This window comes from Musca domestica, unplaced genomic scaffold (genome assembly GCF_030504385.1).
Source record: "Musca domestica strain aabys unplaced genomic scaffold, Musca_domestica.polishedcontigs.V.1.1 56, whole genome shotgun sequence".
Taxonomy (NCBI): domain Eukaryota; kingdom Metazoa; phylum Arthropoda; class Insecta; order Diptera; family Muscidae; genus Musca; species Musca domestica.
This window is the reverse complement of record NW_026712356.1, coordinates 2,618,476-2,637,529: the sequence shown is the minus strand read 5'-3', so window position 1 is coordinate 2,637,529 and position 19,054 is coordinate 2,618,476. Positions and strand designations below refer to the sequence as shown.

General features: G+C 37.5%; 1 protein-coding gene across 1 annotated transcript; it reads right to left on the bottom strand.

Annotated features, from left to right (window-relative positions):
- Positions 1-698: 698 nt before the first annotated feature.
- LOC101897134 (uncharacterized) lies at positions 699-2,243 on the bottom strand. Its single transcript, XM_005190257.2, has one exon. It carries the CDS (start codon positions 2,241-2,243, stop codon positions 699-701), a length of 1,545 nt encoding a protein of 514 aa, XP_005190314.2.
- Between the last annotated feature and the right edge of the window lie 16,811 nt (positions 2,244-19,054).

Below are 19,054 nucleotides of genomic sequence, written 5' to 3'. Positions count from 1 at the left end.
TTACCTTCTTGATTCTACCATGACAGAGACCTTAAAATAACATTTCGGTATTCCAGCTTTATCGGTTCACACAAATCTAAATTGTACCAAATTTAGTACGAAAAATACGAATTTCCAAAACTTCCTTCGACTCAAATCTTACACTCCAAATTTCCAAAGTTACCACCATGACTTGAACCATACAATGCCATTGGAATATTATATCCAAATTTCAGAATTCCAGATCTATCGGTTCACCACAATTTCAATTTGTACCAAATTTAGTACCATTTGGAACACATAAGTAAAAATTTCCCTTACAACCTGAATCGTGCAATTCAATAGAAATCTTATTTCTAAATGATCAGCGTAAATTTCTTAGACGATTTATCTCTGTCCGCCCGTTTCTTGTATAATGAGCTGTCACTGGAGTAATTTTAACAGCTGTCGGACGAGTGGCTTAAAAATTACAGCAATCTAAAATTGGTTGCAGTTTTCTCAAGTGCGAATTTTTACTCATTTACAATTGTTTGTCACATTATAATGTGTTTTAATGTGGAAAATAAATCACCGCATCTTATTATGAAATTTTACTTTTCTCTTGGATCCAGAAATGCTAACGGAACTACAATAAATTTTTTGAATCATTATTTTCACTTAAAATCTGCTTTATTAAAACAATACAATGTTTTAATAATTAATTCAAACACAAATATATGTTACCATATTTGGAAAATGTTGCATTTATTATTATCCGAATAACGAGTACGATGATGATGCCATAATTCCAGTAAGAATATAACCGCACCAAGACTCAAACCAATAACAAGTACAAGCCAAGCCCATTCTAAGTCATTGGCGGTCATAATACTTGGCCCACGTTCAGGATTTGGATCTGTCAGTGATAAACGTTTTAATCTTAGCAAATCAAGAAATGCACCGTTGTACCAGGCATCTGGCAACCCAGCTTGATTAGCTCGATGTAGAACATAATTAAAGGGTTCTTTATACGGAGAATTTGGTTGCAGCAATATATTCCAGGGTATAAACTTATGTAAGGTCAAATTTTCGTAGGTACAGTAGGTTTTGCGACTATGATATTTTTGCTTCAAATTTAAGAACTTCCATTGGGCCGAAGCTACATAGTAACCGGTTGAGGTATTGTAATTATAACGCATGCTGGAATATTCGGCAATGTCTTCGGTAATAATCACCGAACGGGAAATAGGCAACATAACGTCACCCATAATGGCCAGATCACCTTTCAGAACGTTTATTTTAAAATTGAGGTTGCGTATATCCTCTAAAGTTTCGATTTGTTTGTATCTTGGAGGACTTGTAAAGAGGGTATTCATTCGTGCCGAAAACTGGGTATTGATGTTCAGGCCAGCAAAGAATAGAAGAATATAAATCAGTTTCAAGCAACGCCATGGTGAATTGCGACCAGTGAATGATAGACCCAAAACTCCACCAATTATACGATTATTAAAAACCAGATCCATGTAACTAAAGTGTTGATCAAAATAACAGTCGATGACGAAATGAAAAACTGAGAACAGCACCGTACAGACTACGACCATGCCAAAGAAATATTCATTCAAAAGAATTTTGAACATATCTCTTATAGATAGGGGGCTTGAACATGGCACTATTATCGATGCACTGCCTATTTCATAAACATCCGAGGCATAAATCCAAGTACTGTGCTCAGCTATGCCTGTTACATGCAGACACATGGCAATGTCAATCAGACGTTTGATGGCCATACCTGCAACTACTGTGAAATGGGTGAAACCTCTCTCGACTATTGGCTTATACATCCTTAGAGTGCCATTAAAATGTTCCGCAAAAAGTACCACCAAGCTGGCCACATTTCCATTGAGTTTCAAATTTCCCTGCCCATCATAGTAGGTTACGGACGAAGGAAGGGACTGATCAGTGTACGTGGTAACATTAGCTCCATACAAATTCCGCCAATGTTGTGGATAATATGTCAAATCTATTTCCTTAAAATTCCTCTTTTGCCAATGAAATTCAGGGAAGGGTTTCAATTGTTGATAGTCCAATGGGATTTCAGATGAATTTCGTAAAAACTGCAACAAAACATTGGTCATGGAATAATCTTTGAGTAGAGGCAAACAATCGGTCATGAATTCTTCTTCATTGCTTATATTCCCAGCAATTAACAATATTCTTGATTGACGTATATAATTTAAGGATCTAGCTGCAATCTCCATTAGTTCCAAATCCAATGCAGCAGACATTAAGATTATCACAAAAATTTCCGAATTAAAAACTTTTTTATAGAAGAATTCAAAATGTTTCGAAAGAAATATTTTCGGGTGAGGAAAACTATAGATTGCTTTCAGCCTCAGATCATTGAAACCATCCTCGTGTAACACAACCAGGGTGTCATAGGACCTTTCTTGATGTATGTTCCGCAACAAGTTAGTATAGAAATCCACTTGACCATGAGTGGTCGTTGAGCTGGCAACAACACTCCACACAAACAGAAGTAGCAAGACCGAGCCGAGTGCTGTGACTATCATCCTATGTGGATTTATTTTGACTAAAAGAGTTTTTACGTTTCTACCCTCCTCTAACCAAATATCATTAAATTTTTTTTATTCCTAATTATCAAATTATATGTTCAGCTTTTAATAACTTTGTGTGACCATACCAAATTATGTACGGGGCTCCACACGAAATCTATCCAAAAATATGTATCAACCCATTCCTCAAAAGTAAAATTATAATTATGCTGTCGAAATGATTTGGAAAATAAACAAAAAATGCGCCACAATGATTGAACTATATTATTTTTGTTAAATGGGGGAAATAGGGGGTGTGTGTGAAAATTTTGTGAAAGGTAATGCTATTATGTTATGTTAGCAGAGCAACAAATAAAATATGTCTTTTAAGTTGAACGGTTAAAGGTAAAAGATATTTTATATTTATTGACAACATTTCGAATTCAATTCTTATGGCTTACAAGTTTTTATTCGTTCAAGTATATTTTCCAACAGTTTATTTCAACACTCCCACTCGAACAAAAACTCTTTTAACAAAATCACATTTGAAATGAACAAAATTGAGGCTTTTTTTTTTTTTTTGTAAAAAAGCTTATTTAAAGTGTCCACTATCATCACTTCAGTTCGAACTCCCACAAAATGAACAAGATTCGACCCTTCTTTTGCGGTATAAAATAGCTGCGGACATCAATATATTCAGATCTTTCCAAATATTGGAATCAGAATATGCAATTAAATCTCCATTTTCTGGGGAGAGGTCACGGAGGCCAATGTGCCACAGAAATGTGTAAAAATCGAGACTGAGAGTGATACAACACCGAACTGTTGAGTTTTCATACCCTCCACCATTCTATGGAGTTGATATTAACTTTGTCATTCCGTTTGTAACTCCTCGAAATATTCATAATAGACCCTACAAATTAGCGTAAAATTCTAAGACGACCTAGAGATATCCGTCTGTCTGTCCGTCTGTCTATCCGTTATAATGACGCTATCTTTCGAACGAATTGAGATAGAAGGCTAAATTTTTGCATACATGCATAGTTTACCAGTGGGCAGGTTAAATTCGTGAATGGGCCATGTCGGTTCACGCTTTCGTATAGCCCCCATATAACGGTACCTCCCGATAATCGGTATTTTGACGATTTCAGCAACATTATTCGGCGGAATCGTTCCAAATTTCATATTTAAAATTCGTAATGGGTACTGCAGCCTATGACAAAAAAATTTTGTATGCAGTTTCACGTCTTCGTAAAGCCTCCATATGACGGAACTTACCGATATTCGGTATTTTTATGATTTCAGCGACATTATTCACCGGAATTATTTCAAATTTTGTATTTGAAGTTCGTAATGGGTGCTACAGCCTATGACAAACATTTTTGTATGCAGGACCACGTCTTCGTATAGCCCCTATATATTCGGTATTTTCATGATTTCAGCAACATTATTCTCCGGAATTGTTTCAAATTTCGTATTGAAAGAAATCGAATAGGTACTACAACCTATGAAAAAAAAAATTGTATGCAGGTCTACGTCTTCGTATAGCCCCTGTTTAACGGTACCTCCCGATATTCGGTATTTTGATGTTTTTATCGACATTATTCACCGGAAAAGTTTCAAATTTGGTATTTGAAGTTCGTTATGGGTATTACAGCGTATTCCAGAAAATTGTCTGTGCAGGTACACGTTTATAACCCCTATGATACCTCCCTATATTCGATATTTTGATGATTTTGACGGCCCACACCACCACAATGGTGGTTGGCCAGGTGTACATCTGACCTCTTTGGCAAGTAAACAGGATCATTTTGTTAGTTTACAAACTGCTGGACAACGAATGTTTTCTCATCGGAGAAAACCAAATTCGGCAGTTCACCACTTTCGGCTAAGCGAAGCAACTATTTAGCTCTTTTGAGTCTATTTTCTTTCTGTTGCGGTGTAAGTTCTTGCACTTGTTGGAATTCCAATGGCTTTACCTCGAGCTCATTTTTCAATATTTTTCGAATGGAATATTGTGGTATGTTCAGCTCACGAGCCATTTTTCAGCCACTGCGATGCTGGTTTCGATCAATTCGAACCATTTCTGCTGATGTTCCCGCTTTCTTCCGTCCTCTTTCTTAACGTCGGACTACGCTACCAGTAGCACAGTAACGAACGATGGTAGGAGACACAAAAGATTTATTCACATTTAAATGATGGAGTACTCTAACGATAGCCACTTGTGGTTTTCCAGCCAAATATAAAGAAATCACACTATCACGCTTAAATTCCATCACGAATAAATTTTTTTCTAGAAAATTCTCACCAAAATGCTTTTGTACGCTTGTAAACAATATAATGAGCTGTCACTGGAATAATTTTAACAGCTGTCGGGAGAGTGGCTTTGAAATGACAACAGTCTGAAGTTGGTATATTTTAATAAACTGACATAGGCTGAGGGTATACATTTGTCGGCAAAACCGACTGATGGGTACCTCAAAGTACCCATTACTCGTCAAATAATGATACACCCTGATAGCCAATAACCAAAATGATCACTGCTTTAAAGAATCCATCAACATAAAATCAAAATTGTGTTTTGTTCTCAGCACTTTAACACTTGAATACTTGAGTGAAATTACAGATGGGCAACTTAGTTCTCCATGGCCGAGACGACTCTATTCACACATGTATGCTGGTCGAAACAAACAGTCGACAACTTGGTGTTTAACTTCCGTTTACTTTCGGTTCCATGTTCTTTGTCTGTTTTGTTTGCAAATTTCATTTCACTAGAATGACATTTGTCCCGGCGATGCACGACACCATTGCAAAACAGCAGCAATTTTCAAGCATTAGGGTTGTGAAGCAGGTATAGGGGGAAGGGTGTTAAAAAAGACAAATGAACACCTTATTGTGTTTATGCCGCTACTGGGGAAGAACGATGAATTACTACGTTGTTGTTGGGAGGAGCAGAAGACAGACATTATCAGGAGAACTTTTTGTTAAACTAGTTTGGAAGGCACATATTTGGTGGGTCGGCGAAAAAAACACGTTTCTATAAAAAGCTAATTAAAACAATGACAATTTCAACCTTTTGCGGGGAGAGGTACCAGAAGGAGTGGACCGATATACTCCATTTTAAAACCAGACCTTGGTTTAACATATTTGACGACAATCGGACTCTTACATCACATTTTATAGGAATAGTTATAGTGGGGAAGGTACTTGATGGAGTGAACCGATATTGTCCACCTGACATAGCACTGGCGTTAATTTGCAAATTTGGAGCAAAATCGGATTTCTGTGCAGAAAATATATTTTTTGAAAATTACGATCTTTTGTGAGGGAGGTACTGGAAGGAGTGATGGTATAGCCATATGGCTTAGGGTATAATAAAATAAATAAAACAAGTAAAAAAGCAGTAAGTTCGGCCGAGCCGAAATTAGAAAATTTTCAAAAAATAAAATCTATTAAAAATTCAGTTAGAATCTTTAAAATACCTAATATTGGAAGGTGCGAAATATGGGGGATATACGATATTGTAAACCTATATAGACAAATCTATGTCTGGGGGTAAAGTACAAAGAACTCCTTTTGTAGATTTTCAGAGAATTCCGTTGAAAAATGTGTCTAAAATCATCAAAATACCGAACATCGGGGGGGGTACCACTTATGGGGGATATACGATATCCTTGACCTTTAAAGAGAATTCTCCGTCAGGGGGTAAAGTGGTCCAAACAACTCCTTGTGAAGAATTTTAGGCAATTCCGTTGAAAAATGTGGCTAAAATCATCAAAATACCAAACATCGGGGGGTACCACTTATGGGGGCTATACGATATATTTGACCTATATAGGCAATTCTCTTTCAGGGGGTTAAGTACTCTCAAGCAACTCCTTGTGTGGAATTTCAGACAATTCCATTAAAAAATGTGGCTAAAATCATCAAAATATGGAATATCTGGGGGTACCGTTATATGGGTGCTATACAATATCGTGGACCGATATAGCCTATCTTCGAACTGGACCTGCCTGCAGACAAAAGACAGATCTGTGCAAAATTTTAGCTCCCTATCTTAATTCGATTTGACTGTAGCGTGATTACAACAGACGGACGGACATGGCGTCTTAGAACTTAATATACCTTCCATACTATGTATGGTGGAGGGTATAAAAACTAACTAAGGGAAACATTAGAACCAATTAAGACCCACAAACACCAATTTTTACCGCTATCTAAATTCTATCGAAAATCCGTTATAAAAATTTAATAATCTTAATATATATTAAACCACTGTACCCTCTAAATGGTTTATTTGCCCTGTTGTACTATTTATTTTAGCATTGACACATACATTTGCTGGGGTACGAGGACATTGTCCTTTGATCCTGTAACGTGACTGCGACAATTGTTATCCAACATCATCATGTTGACACCTGTGCCCTATGCTCTTCGCTGTAAACTCCCAGGCAAACACACACACACACACCCGCCCAGGCACACATATTTATCTCAAATGCACCTCGCACGGTGTCAGGACTATGGTGGTCATGGCATCAACACATCAGTTATGCTGACGACAACGCTGGTTCTGCTGCCACGGCTGTTCCTGATAATGAAGATGACTTAGTTGACAATTAGACATGAAGGGAGAATGAGGCGTTGATGTTTTCGCCGTATTGTCGCATCCATCATCAAAGCAAATAAACATCAACATCAGGCAGTCATGGCAGCAGTTTCGAACATCAATTCCACTACACGTTGCAGCAGGTTACAGGGGCTAAATTAAAGAGGACCAAACCCATTTGCAAGACAGCAGACAAACGGCATTTGCAAATTTGTCTGTCTTCGATGGTGGGCAACATCAAAATGATGTGGCATTGTCCTCCTCTTTGCACCTGGCTAGCATTCTAACTATTTGTCCCAATGTCATGAATTAATCAGCTGTGACATTTATGCAACAAATGGTAGGGAATTATATTTTCCCATTCAATGTCATTTCAATTCGAACTTTGAATGTCTGGCTGAATTCTCACTACACCGACCCCTCCCCCTTTATACCCTTTTCACTTACAAACTGAATATTCATTTTCAATTAAGCGGATTCTAACGCCTGAATACCCAACATTTGGCAGGAGATATTTTGAAAAAAAAAAATCAATTTTTTGCATGAACACGTCGCTTCTTTTAGCCGTCGTGGGTGGTTACAATATGCCAGCCACATGAAACAAAGTTCTAAGCCTATCCGTCCGGCTTTTGTGATTGTTGCTTCATGCCATTGAACAAACACAGCAGCCGAGAAAAAAAAGCGAATGAAACGCCGGACTGCCATAGTTGCGTAAAACAATAGAAAATTCCCTAAAAAACGGAACGAAACTCAGCAGATGATTGTTTTACAATTTTCAGATTTATTGTGTTCTTTATGGGAGCCGTGCCTGATCCGGAAACATATTTTTTAATTGACATTAGAGACGAGAAGTATGCAGCCGAAAATGGGAAATGACAGAAATATACTCTAAATCTGGCAAATAGGAATTATGGAAAGAAGTAAAACGGATCTTGTTAAAATTTAAATTATGTCCAAATAGATTTCCAGCAAAAATATTGATTACAAATCTGCTTACCAACCTATTATCTTAGGAAAGGCATGCCGCAAGAAGTATTAGTGTTTTTTTGGCTACTAAAAATTTATATATATTACTTAAATAGAAACTTACAATAGCTTTGGTCGAAATTTGTACTATTATTGTACAAAAAATTGTCATATATTTGATATTAAGATTAATATACTTATGGCATCTCTTTTTATACCCTTCACCTTGGAAAGGAGGTTACATTAACTTTGTCATTCCGTTTGTAACATCCCTAAATATTCGTCGTAGACCCCATAAAGTACATATATATTCATAATAAGCATAAAATTTTAAGTCGATTTAACTATGTCCGTCCGTCTGTCTGTCTGTTGAAATCCAATACAGCCCACATTAGTTGCCGTAGAGCGTGAAAATTTAGTAGAACATTTTGTATTGTGCCTAGGATGGTTGCTATTGAAAATGAGATACATCGGTCCATGTTTTGGTATAGCCCCCATATAACGGTACCTCCCGATATTCGGTATTTTGATTTTTGCACATTTTTTCACGGATTTGTTTAAAAATTGAAATTTGTTGGTAATGATGGGTTCTAACTCTGGTGCCGAAACATTGTATGTATGGGTCCACGTTTTGGTATAGCCCCATACAAGGGTACGTGCTGATATTCGGTATTTTGACGATTTTTGCCACAATTTTCACGGATTTGTTTAAAAATTGGAATTTGTTGGTCATGATGGGTTCTAGCTCCCGTAGCGAAACATTGTATGTATATGTCCACGTTTTGGTATTTTTGCCACATTTTTTCACGGATTTGTTTAAAAATTGAAATTTGTTGGTCATGATGGGTTCTAGCTCTGGTGCCGAAACATTGTATGTATAGGTCCACGTTTTAGTAAAGCCTCATACAAGGGTACGTGCCGATATTCGGTATTTTGACGATTTTTGCCACAATTTTCACGGATTTGTTTAAAAATTGGAATTTGTTGTTTATGATGGGTTCTAGCTCCGGTGCCGAAATATTGTATGTATAGGTCCACGTTTTGGTATTTTTGCCACATTTTTTCACGGATTTGTTTAAAAATTGAAATTTGTTGGTAATGATGGGTTCTAACTCTGGTGCCGAAACATTGTATGTATTGGTCCACGTTTTGGTATAGCCTCATACAAGGGTACGTGCCGATATTCGGTATTTCGACGATTTTTGCCACATTTTTCTCACGGATTTGTTTAAAAATTGGAATTTGTTGGTCATGATGGGTTCTAGCTCCGGTGCCGAAACATTGTATGTATAGGTCCACGTTTTGGTATTTTTGCCGATTTTTGGCACATTTTTTTAAGGATTTGTTTAAAAATTGAAATTTGTTGGTAATGATGGGTTCTAACTCTGGTGCCGAAACATTGTATGTATGGGTCCACGTTTTGGTATAGCCCCATACAAGGGTACGTGCTGATATTCGGTATTTTGACGATTTTTGCCACAATTTTCACGGATTTGTTTAAAAATTGGAATTTGTTGGTCATGATGGGTTCTAGCTCCCGTAGCGAAACATTGTATGTATATGTCCACGTTTTGGTATTTTTGCCACATTTTTTCACGGATTTGTTTAAAAATTGAAATTTGTTGGTCATGATGGGTTCTAGCTCTGGTGCCGAAACATTGTATGTATAGGTCCACGTTTTAGTAAAGCCTCATACAAGGGTACGTGCCGATATTCGGTATTTTGACGATTTTTGCCACAATTTTCACGGATTTGTTTAAAAATTGGAATTTGTTGTTTATGATGGGTTCTAGCTCCGGTGCCGAAATATTGTATGTATAGGTCCACGTTTTGGTATTTTTGCCACATTTTTTCACGGATTTGTTTAAAAATTGAAATTTGTTGGTAATGATGGGTTCTAACTCTGGTGCCGAAACATTGTATGTATTGGTCCACGTTTTGGTATAGCCTCATACAAGGGTACGTGCCGATATTCGGTATTTTGACGATTTTTGCCACATTTTTTCACGGATTTGTTTAAAAGTTGGAATTTGTTGGTCATGATGGGTTCTAGCTCCCGTGGCGAAACATTTATGTATAGGCCCACGTTTTGGTATAGCACTCATACAACGGTACCTCCTGATATACGGTATTTTGATGTTTTTTTCCAAAAAAAAATTGTATTTTTGGTTCATAATGGGTTCTGATGTCGACTCTGTATTGAATTTTGGCGGTGGGTTGGAAAAGCGTACTATATTTGTACGGAAAGTACCAAATGGTACTGAATTTGGTATTGGGTGAGAAAAAAGCTGAAATCCTGAAATTCGATGTGGATGTCACTGTTGGTCTCTGTATTTGAGAGAAGGAACTTGTTTTGGAAATTTGTACTCTAATTGTACTAAATAGTACTATATTTGGTAAAGTGATATATGGAAGTGGTTTTGGAAATGTGTACTATTATTGTACGAAAAGTACAAATAGAACTAAATTTTGTATTGAGTGAAGGGATATAGCTGAAATCCTGAAATTTAATAATTAGATTCAAGATGGTATCTGTGTTTGAGGTTTAGCGGTGCTTTGGAAATGCGTCCTATATTTGTACGAAAGTTTGTAAGACAGCTGAAATCTTGAAATTTGGTGGTGCGATTACTGTTTGTGTCTAGGATTGAAATATGGAACGGGTTTTTTAAATAAGTACTATAATTATACGAATAGTACTAAAATGGGTGTATAAGTCTCTGCTGATCTGTGGAATTGACATATGGAGGTGGTTATGGAAATGTCTAATATAATTATACGAAAATTGCTAAATAGTACTAAATTTGATATTGGGTGAAGGAATAGAGCTGAAATCCAGATATTAAATATATATGTCACTATTGGTGTCTGCAGTGTAGACGAGGACCTGGTTTTGGATAAATTAGGTAATGTGGGAAATTAAAGAGCTGAAATCCTGAAATTTTATTGGTATCTGTATTTCATTGTATCTGTTGAGATTGTTTTGAAATTACATAATTGTTGTTTGTTATTTACTGTGTCCAGTAGTTCGATTACAAATGAACCTGAACAGACAGATGGACACACTTAGGTAGATAGGAAATCCTTAAAAAAAAAAAAACTAATAAAAAAGCAGATATGCTCGGCCGGCCCAAACTTTTAATACCTTCCACCATTTAAAAGGAATTTGAAAGAATATATCAGGATTATTTTGAGGAGTTACAAACTGAATAACAAATTTAATATACATTTCATAGAATGGTTGGGGGTCTAAAAATAAGAAAAGGCTATAATAGTGCGGGCCGACCATGTAAAACCCTATAACACTATGATAATTTGGAAAACCCCATTGGGTCAAAACACATTTTGGTACTTTTTTTGAAACAATCCAGCAAAAATGCTACCCTTGGTGTTTGGTAGATATTCAAAAAACAAAAAAATGCACACAAAAGTTTTGATCCGTGTTAACCGCTAAATATTATTCGATCGTCAAACAAAATGCTAGCCTCCTACCCTGTCCCAAAACTCTAATCTCATGCGAAAATCCATATAAATAGGTAATTAATTGTGATCTGTAGAGCGGTTGCAAAATAAGGAAAAATTTTCAGTTTTTGGTCATTTGAACCCCTAAATGTAGCTTTTTCTCGATTTCAATTGAACCAATAAAATCATAACTTCACATAGAACGAATAACATTTTTTGGTTTTGACAGATACTTGTAGCCATATGATATATTTACTCATTGCTAAAATACGACCACAAATGCTTGAAAATGTGGTCGAAAATTGGTCCGCCAAAATAGTCGTGGTGACCACATGCCCCAAATTATATTTAAATGTTAAATGACAAGAAATTATCTACCAAATAAAAATCTGTTTTGCATTTTATAATTTGGCATCAGCAAGCTCTTAGAAAAACACCCTTTATTTATCATTTAAATTTTAAGTTCGATGCTTGCCTTATTAAAATGATGTGTCATATTACACGTACATTGAACTTAAGTTTTAGTCTAAAATGATGGGTAAGTAAATTAAAGATTGCATTTTTATACCCTACACCACAAGGTGGTCAGGGTATTATGTCTTTGTGCATTTGTTTGTAACAGGCAAAAGGAAACGAGATAGACCCATAGTTCCTTTTGATGATCTGCATAGAATCACATTCTGAGTCGATTTATGCATGTCCGTCCGTCCGTCTGTCCGTCCGTCTGTCCGTCCGTCTGTCCGTCCGTCTGTCCGTCCGTCTGTCCGTCTGTCCATGTATTTTTGTAAACAAAGTACAGGTCGCATTTATTGCCCGATCCAGATGAAATTTTGCACAGATCATTTGTTTGGCCCAAGGACGAACCCTATTGAAATTGGAGATAATCGGTCAAAATTTAGATATAGCTCCCATATATATCTTCGTCCGATTTGCCTTTTATTGTGCACCAAACGTGTAATATCAGCCCGAATTGTATGGAATTTTGCACATACAACCAAATTAGGCCTGAAAATATGTATGCCAAATTTGATCGAAATCGGTTCAGATATAGCTATAGCTCCCATATATATTGTTCATCCGATTTGTTATTTTTGTCCACCGCCGCCGTAATATGCACTCTGCAACAACAATATTTAGGGAAATATATCAAATACAGCTCAGAAATACATTTGCAAAATTTTATCGAGATCGGTTCAGATTTGGATATAGCTCCCATATATAACTTCGGCCGATTTACCTTTTGTTGTGCACCAAACGTCTAATATTTGTCCAAATGGGATGGAATTTGGCACATACGACCGAATTGAGTCTAGAAGCTAGTATGTCAAATTTGGTGAAGATCGGTTCAGATATAGCTATAGCCTCCATATATATTATTCATCCGATTTGTTATATTTGTTACCCACAGCCGTAATATGCACTCCGTAACAACGATATTCAGGGAAATATATCAAATACAGCTCAGAAATATCTTTGCCAAATTTTATCGAGATCGGTTTAGATTTGGATATAGCTCCCATATATATATTTATCCGATTTCAAATTAATTGTGCACCAAATGGTCAATACAAGTCCGAATTTAAAAGATACAAATGCTTCGGCATGTTTAGTCCTTTGAACTTTAAATTATAATTATAATCATAGCGTGTATGATTGAATTCTCCCATAAAAACTTTTAATTGTTATGTGGAGCTCTACTAAATTAGCAAAGTGGTGTAGGGTATCATAAAGTCGGCCCCGCCCGACTTTAAGACTTTCTTTACTGGTTTGCTTTGTGATTTCGGAGCATATTTGACTGACGCCAAATTTTCTATCCACTTGATTGTAACAACATATGATTTGGAGAGACTTTTTAATACAACTGTAACAGTTACATAACCACTACCCAGCCTAGTTTTTGCCTGTCTCAACTATTGTTATACAATTTTCTCTGTTTTATTGGCTGACCATAAACCTTTCCATTGGAATCGATACTTGATATTGTTGTTGTCGTTATTGGTGTTGATGTTAGCAGTGGTGCGGTGTTATTTCGATTGCATTGAAATTCCCCCAAAACAAAAAAAAAACAATAAAAGAGCGGGAGTGGGAAACTAAGCAAGTGTCGGCAGCCCCAAGGAATATATGATGACTTCTCAAAAACCAAACAAAAAACAATTTATAGAAAATACGAAATGCATTTTTAACGAAGCCATAACAACAATTAATCCGGTTACATTGCTAAAAGGAATTATTTACTTAAAAGTCTGGCAGGAGTTTTTTGTTTAGAACAAAAAAGAATTAAGTTTGCAGTAGAAAACATAAAATAGAAAATTCTATTACTAATTCAATTTTGGGAATTCTGAATTTTTTAAGAACTCTTGGCTGAAGTATTTATTCAACATGTTGTTTTAAAACAAGTTACAAAAGTATAACTCAGTTTTGCTACTGTAGTAGAGTAGATGGATACTCTGAGGGGAATACCACCAGGGCCCATAGGGGAATACGCCGGGGCCCATAGAGAAATTCCCCGGGGGCCTATAGAGGAATCACCACGGTGCTTGTAGACAAATTCACATGGCTCGTCTATACCGACTCTCTGGCCTCCAGCTCGTCTATATCGACTATCTGGCCTCCAGCTCGTCTACATCGACTCTCTGGCCTCCAGCTCGTCTACATCGACTCTCTGGCCTCCAGCTCGTCTATATCGACTCTCTGGCCTCCAGCTTGTCTACATCGACTCTCTGGCCTCCAGCTTGTCTATATCGACTCTCTAGCCTCCGGGTTGTCTATATCGACTGTCTGGCCTCCAGCTCGTCTATATCGACTCTCTGGCCTCCAGCTCGTCTATATCGACTGCCTGGCCTCCAGCTCGTCTATATCCACTCTCTGGCCTCCAGCTCGTCTATATCGACTCTCTTGCCTCCAGCTCGTCTATATCGACTCTCTGGCCTCCAGCTCGTCTATATCGACTCTCTGGCCTCTAGCTCGTCTGTATTGACTCTCCTTCATCCAGCTCGTCTATATCAACTCTCTTGCCTCCAGCTCGTCTATAGCGACTCTCTGGCCTCCAGCTCGTCTATATCGACTCTCTGGCCTCTAGCTCGTCTATATCGACTCTCTGGCCTCTAGCTCGTCTGTATTGACTCTCCTTCATCCAGCTCGTCTGTATCGACTCTCTGGCATCCAGCTCGTCTGTATCGATTACCTGGCCTCCAGCTCGTCTATATCGACTCTCTGGCCTACAGCTCGTCTGTATCGACTCTCTGGCATCCAGTCCCTCTATATCGTCCGTTTGGCCTCCAACATGTCTATATCGACTCTCTGGCCCCTAGCTCGTCTGTATCAACTCTCTGGCTTCCAGGTCGTCTATATCGACTCTCCGGCCTCCAGCTCGCGCAAAAATTTGAATGTGCAAAAATTTTAAGAAAAACAGATATTTACAGGGTGGGATGCAATAACTACAAGCAAATTCAGACTGCTGTTATTTCTAAGCTCGGACGTGTAGCTTAGAAATAACAGCAGTTAAAATTATTCCAGTGATTGCATACAAATGAATTTTGGTGAGAATTTTCCAAAAAAAAAACAAATTTTTCGTGATGGAATCCAAGCGTGATAGCGTGATTTCTTTATATTTGGCTGGAAAACCACAAGTGGCTATCGTTAGAGCACTCCAGCATTTAAATGTGAATAAATCGTTTTGTAGCACGACGTCAGGGATGTAGACGGAAGAAAACAGCAACATCAGAGACTTGAAACCCGTGTCTCAGTGGAAGAAAAATGGCTCATGAGCTGAACATATCGCAATATTCCATTCGGCAAATATTGAAAAATGAGCTCGGGGTAAAGCCATTGAAATTCCAAAAAACGCAAGAACTTACACCGCATCAGAAAGAAAATAGACTAAAAAGAGCTAACGTGTTGTTTCGCTTGGCCGAGTGAACTGCCGAACTTGGTTTTCTCCGATGAAAAAACATTCGTTGTCCAGCAGTTTGTACACAAACAAAATGATCGAGTTTGCTTGCCAAAGTGGCCAGCTGGCCATGGTGAAGGTGTGGGCCGCCATAACAGCGTGTGGTCGTACTCCACTGATATTAATCGACCGTAGCATCAGAATAAATGCCTAAAATATTCTGGAGGGTGTATTAAAGCCTTGGACACGCAAACATTTTGGCCACAGACCTTGGACATTCCAACAGGGCTCAGCACCATCGCACTCAGCACGCGCCATCCAAGAATAGTTACAAAATGAGGTTCCTTGCTTCATTTCCAGTGCACAATGGCCACCAAAATCTCCGGATACCAAACCGTTGAACTATTGTGTCTGGAGTAATTTGGAAAGCAAGGTTGGCACTAAAAATACCAAAGTGCTGATCAGCGTAAAATTCTGAGTCGATTTAGCTATGTCTGTCTGTCTGTCTGTTGTAATCACGCTATCTTTCGAACGAATTGAGATATAAGGCTAAAATTTTGCACGCATATTTATTTTTTACATTAGATAAAATAAATAAATTCATAAATTGGTCGCGTAGGTCCACGTTTTCATATAGCCCCCATATAACGGTACCTCCCTATATTCGGTATTTTGATTATTTTAGCGTCATTTTTCACCGGAATTGATACAAATTTGCTATTTGAAGTTCGCAATGGATACTACAGCCTAAGACAGAAAACTGTCCAGGTCTACGTCTTCGTATAGCCCCCATATAACGGTACCTCCCTATATTCGGTATTTTGATGATTTTAGCGACATTATTAACCGGAATTGTTTAAAATTACGTATTTAGAGTTCGTAATGGAAACTACAGCCTAAGACAGAACATTGTATGTGCATGTCCACGTCTTCGTATAGCCCCCATATAACGGTAACTCCCTATATTCGGTATTTTGATGATTTTAGCGTCATTATTCACCGGAATTGTTTCAAATTACGTATTTAGACCTCGTAATGGGAACTACAGCCTGTGACTGTCTATGCAGGTCCAGGTCTTCGTAAAGGCCTCATACACCAGTACCTCCCTATATTTGGTATTTTGACGAGTTTAGGTACAATACTCACCGAAATTGTTTGAGACGCGTATTTGAAGTTCGTAATGGATGCTACAGCCTAAGGCAGAAAATTGTCTATGCTGGTTCAGGTCTTCGATATAACGCTACCTCCCTATATACGATATTTTGATAATTTTAGCTACATTATTCACCGTTTATTTCAAGTTTTGAATTTGAATATGGTAATGACTTATGACAAACAATGTCCATGTAGGTCGACGTCGTATAGACACTAATATAACGGCGATATTCGATATTTTTAAAATTTGAACAGCTTTTTTTAAGGATTTTATTTCCAAATTCGTTCCAAATGGTGGAGGGTATTCAACTGCTTTTTATCTCACCCTCTCATCTCTATCTCACCCTGTATAATCATATTTTGGGAACAATCTGGTGTTATGCACATAATGAGAGAATCTTTGTTGGAGAGGCACCAGGAGGGTGTAGGCCGATGTCTTGCCATATATCCACATGACTGAGGTATAAAAAATATAAGATAAATTACATACTACAACAGCTAATCTATGGCATGGGACTCAACGAAGGACAAAGAAGTAAAGAAGGGAAAAAAGTCGGACGGGGCCAACTATATGGTACCCTACACCACCATTACTATTTAAGGACGCCAAATTTCAAATTTCTCTATTTAATCTTAATCTTTCTAATTATAGCCAATAAAAAGTTATCTTCATCCAAGTCACATTTCTTCCTCCTACATTAACACCAGTTTCCATAGGTATTTCATTCGCCCTTTGCCTTAAGTAATTCCTGTGAACTACACACACACACATTCAATCTTTTGTGAACTGCTTAAAATCTAATCCAGCTAATATGAAGTACATTATTGGTCCCTCTGTGGAAATTCCGTTCATTGTTAAATATGCCAGCGTTATGTAAAACAATTTCTACAACTCCTTCAAGATGTCATCAAGAAAGTCCACAGTTGGTGGCATTTGCAAATATCGCTAGCTTTGAGATATTTCAAAAGGATTTCAGGCTAGAGTTAAGCACATGAAAAGGATGCCACATATCAATGCGGCAAAATACACGTGCCCTGGATCAGCAATTTGCACATACACACAAACTCACATATAGAACCGTTTTCCCCAAACTAAATAACCCAGCTGTGGACAATTGGACGAACGAGATGATACCTATCATCTCACGTTGAGCGGTGCCGCAGAGAAATATGTGAAAAATTTACATTGCAGGAAGGGCGGTGAGGGGACGAAGGAGTGAATGTAAAACAGCATTCATTATGATAAGGTTTCCATCCAAAGGATGGAATTTTGCGCAAAAGATAGCGTCTTTCTCCTTACCCTCTTACCCTATACGACCTACCTATGTACCGTGTGACGACAATTTACTTTTGGAATCAAGTGAGCAATACAAAATAAATGTCGGCATGGTTTACATAAATATTGTGTTGTCCTTATGCAAAGGAGTATGTCATCCTTGTCTGTCTGTCTTCCTGCCCGCCCGCATGTATGTGCATATGTTGTTCTGTCACATTCTTCCGTAAATGTTTGAATGAGTATACGGACAATTGTAGAGATTCTTGGAATGAATGAAATCATATCACATATGGTGATTCTCAAGATGGAATTGTACGAAACACAATCATACATGCATATTAGGCCACAATAAAGCAATTTTGCGTATAAGACCTTGATTTTGTGGGGAAATTTATGCAACAAAAAACGTCAGCAAGATAGAACCGGCTTGCTTGTATCGGGTATTCTTAAGATCGGAAAATGTCCGCAGGTCTTGAAGTATACTCTCTACAGACTATTTATAAATAGAGAGAAATTTCTCCAGGCTTTCTATTGATGAAATACCTTCGTTAGATCATTTATAGATAGACGATCTTCTAAAAGACATTCCGGTCTCAGGCAAAAATAAGGCGTTCTTCGAATTTCTACATATAAAGTACCTTCTTCAGGCCTTCTGCGTTCACACCTTCCAGACCTTCACCTTTAGATTCCAATTTTTTCAATCATGAAATTCGATTTAGTCAGAAATTTCCTAATTAGTAACTCTAAATATTTTATTTGAAATTCGAAACAAAATAAGTTAAAAAGCGGTAAGTTCGGCCCGGCTGAACTTTGAATAACCTCCACTATTTGGAACGGATTTAGCAAATTTTCAAAAAATAAAGTCATTAAAAAAATTCTGTTAAAATTTTTAAAATACCGAATATAGCCATTATGTTGGGGTCTATGCGACGTGGACCTACATAGGCAATGTTTGTCATAAGTCATTACCATATTCAAATAATGTAACTAAAATCATCAAAATATCGTATATAGGGAGGTATCGTTATATCGACGCTGTGCGAAGACCTGGACCAGCATAGAAAATTTTCTGTCACAGGCTGTAGCATCCATTACGAACTTCAAATACGACATTTCAAACAATTTTGGTGGGTATTGTACCTAAAATCTACAAACTGCCGAATATAGGGGGTTGCTGATATATGGGGCCT

Bases quoted from the DNA above. Each gene is read 5' to 3' on its own strand.
- LOC101897134 (XM_005190257.2), bottom strand. From the start codon at position 2,243: ATGTCTGCTGCATTGGATTTGGAACTAATGGAGATTGCAGCTAGATCC.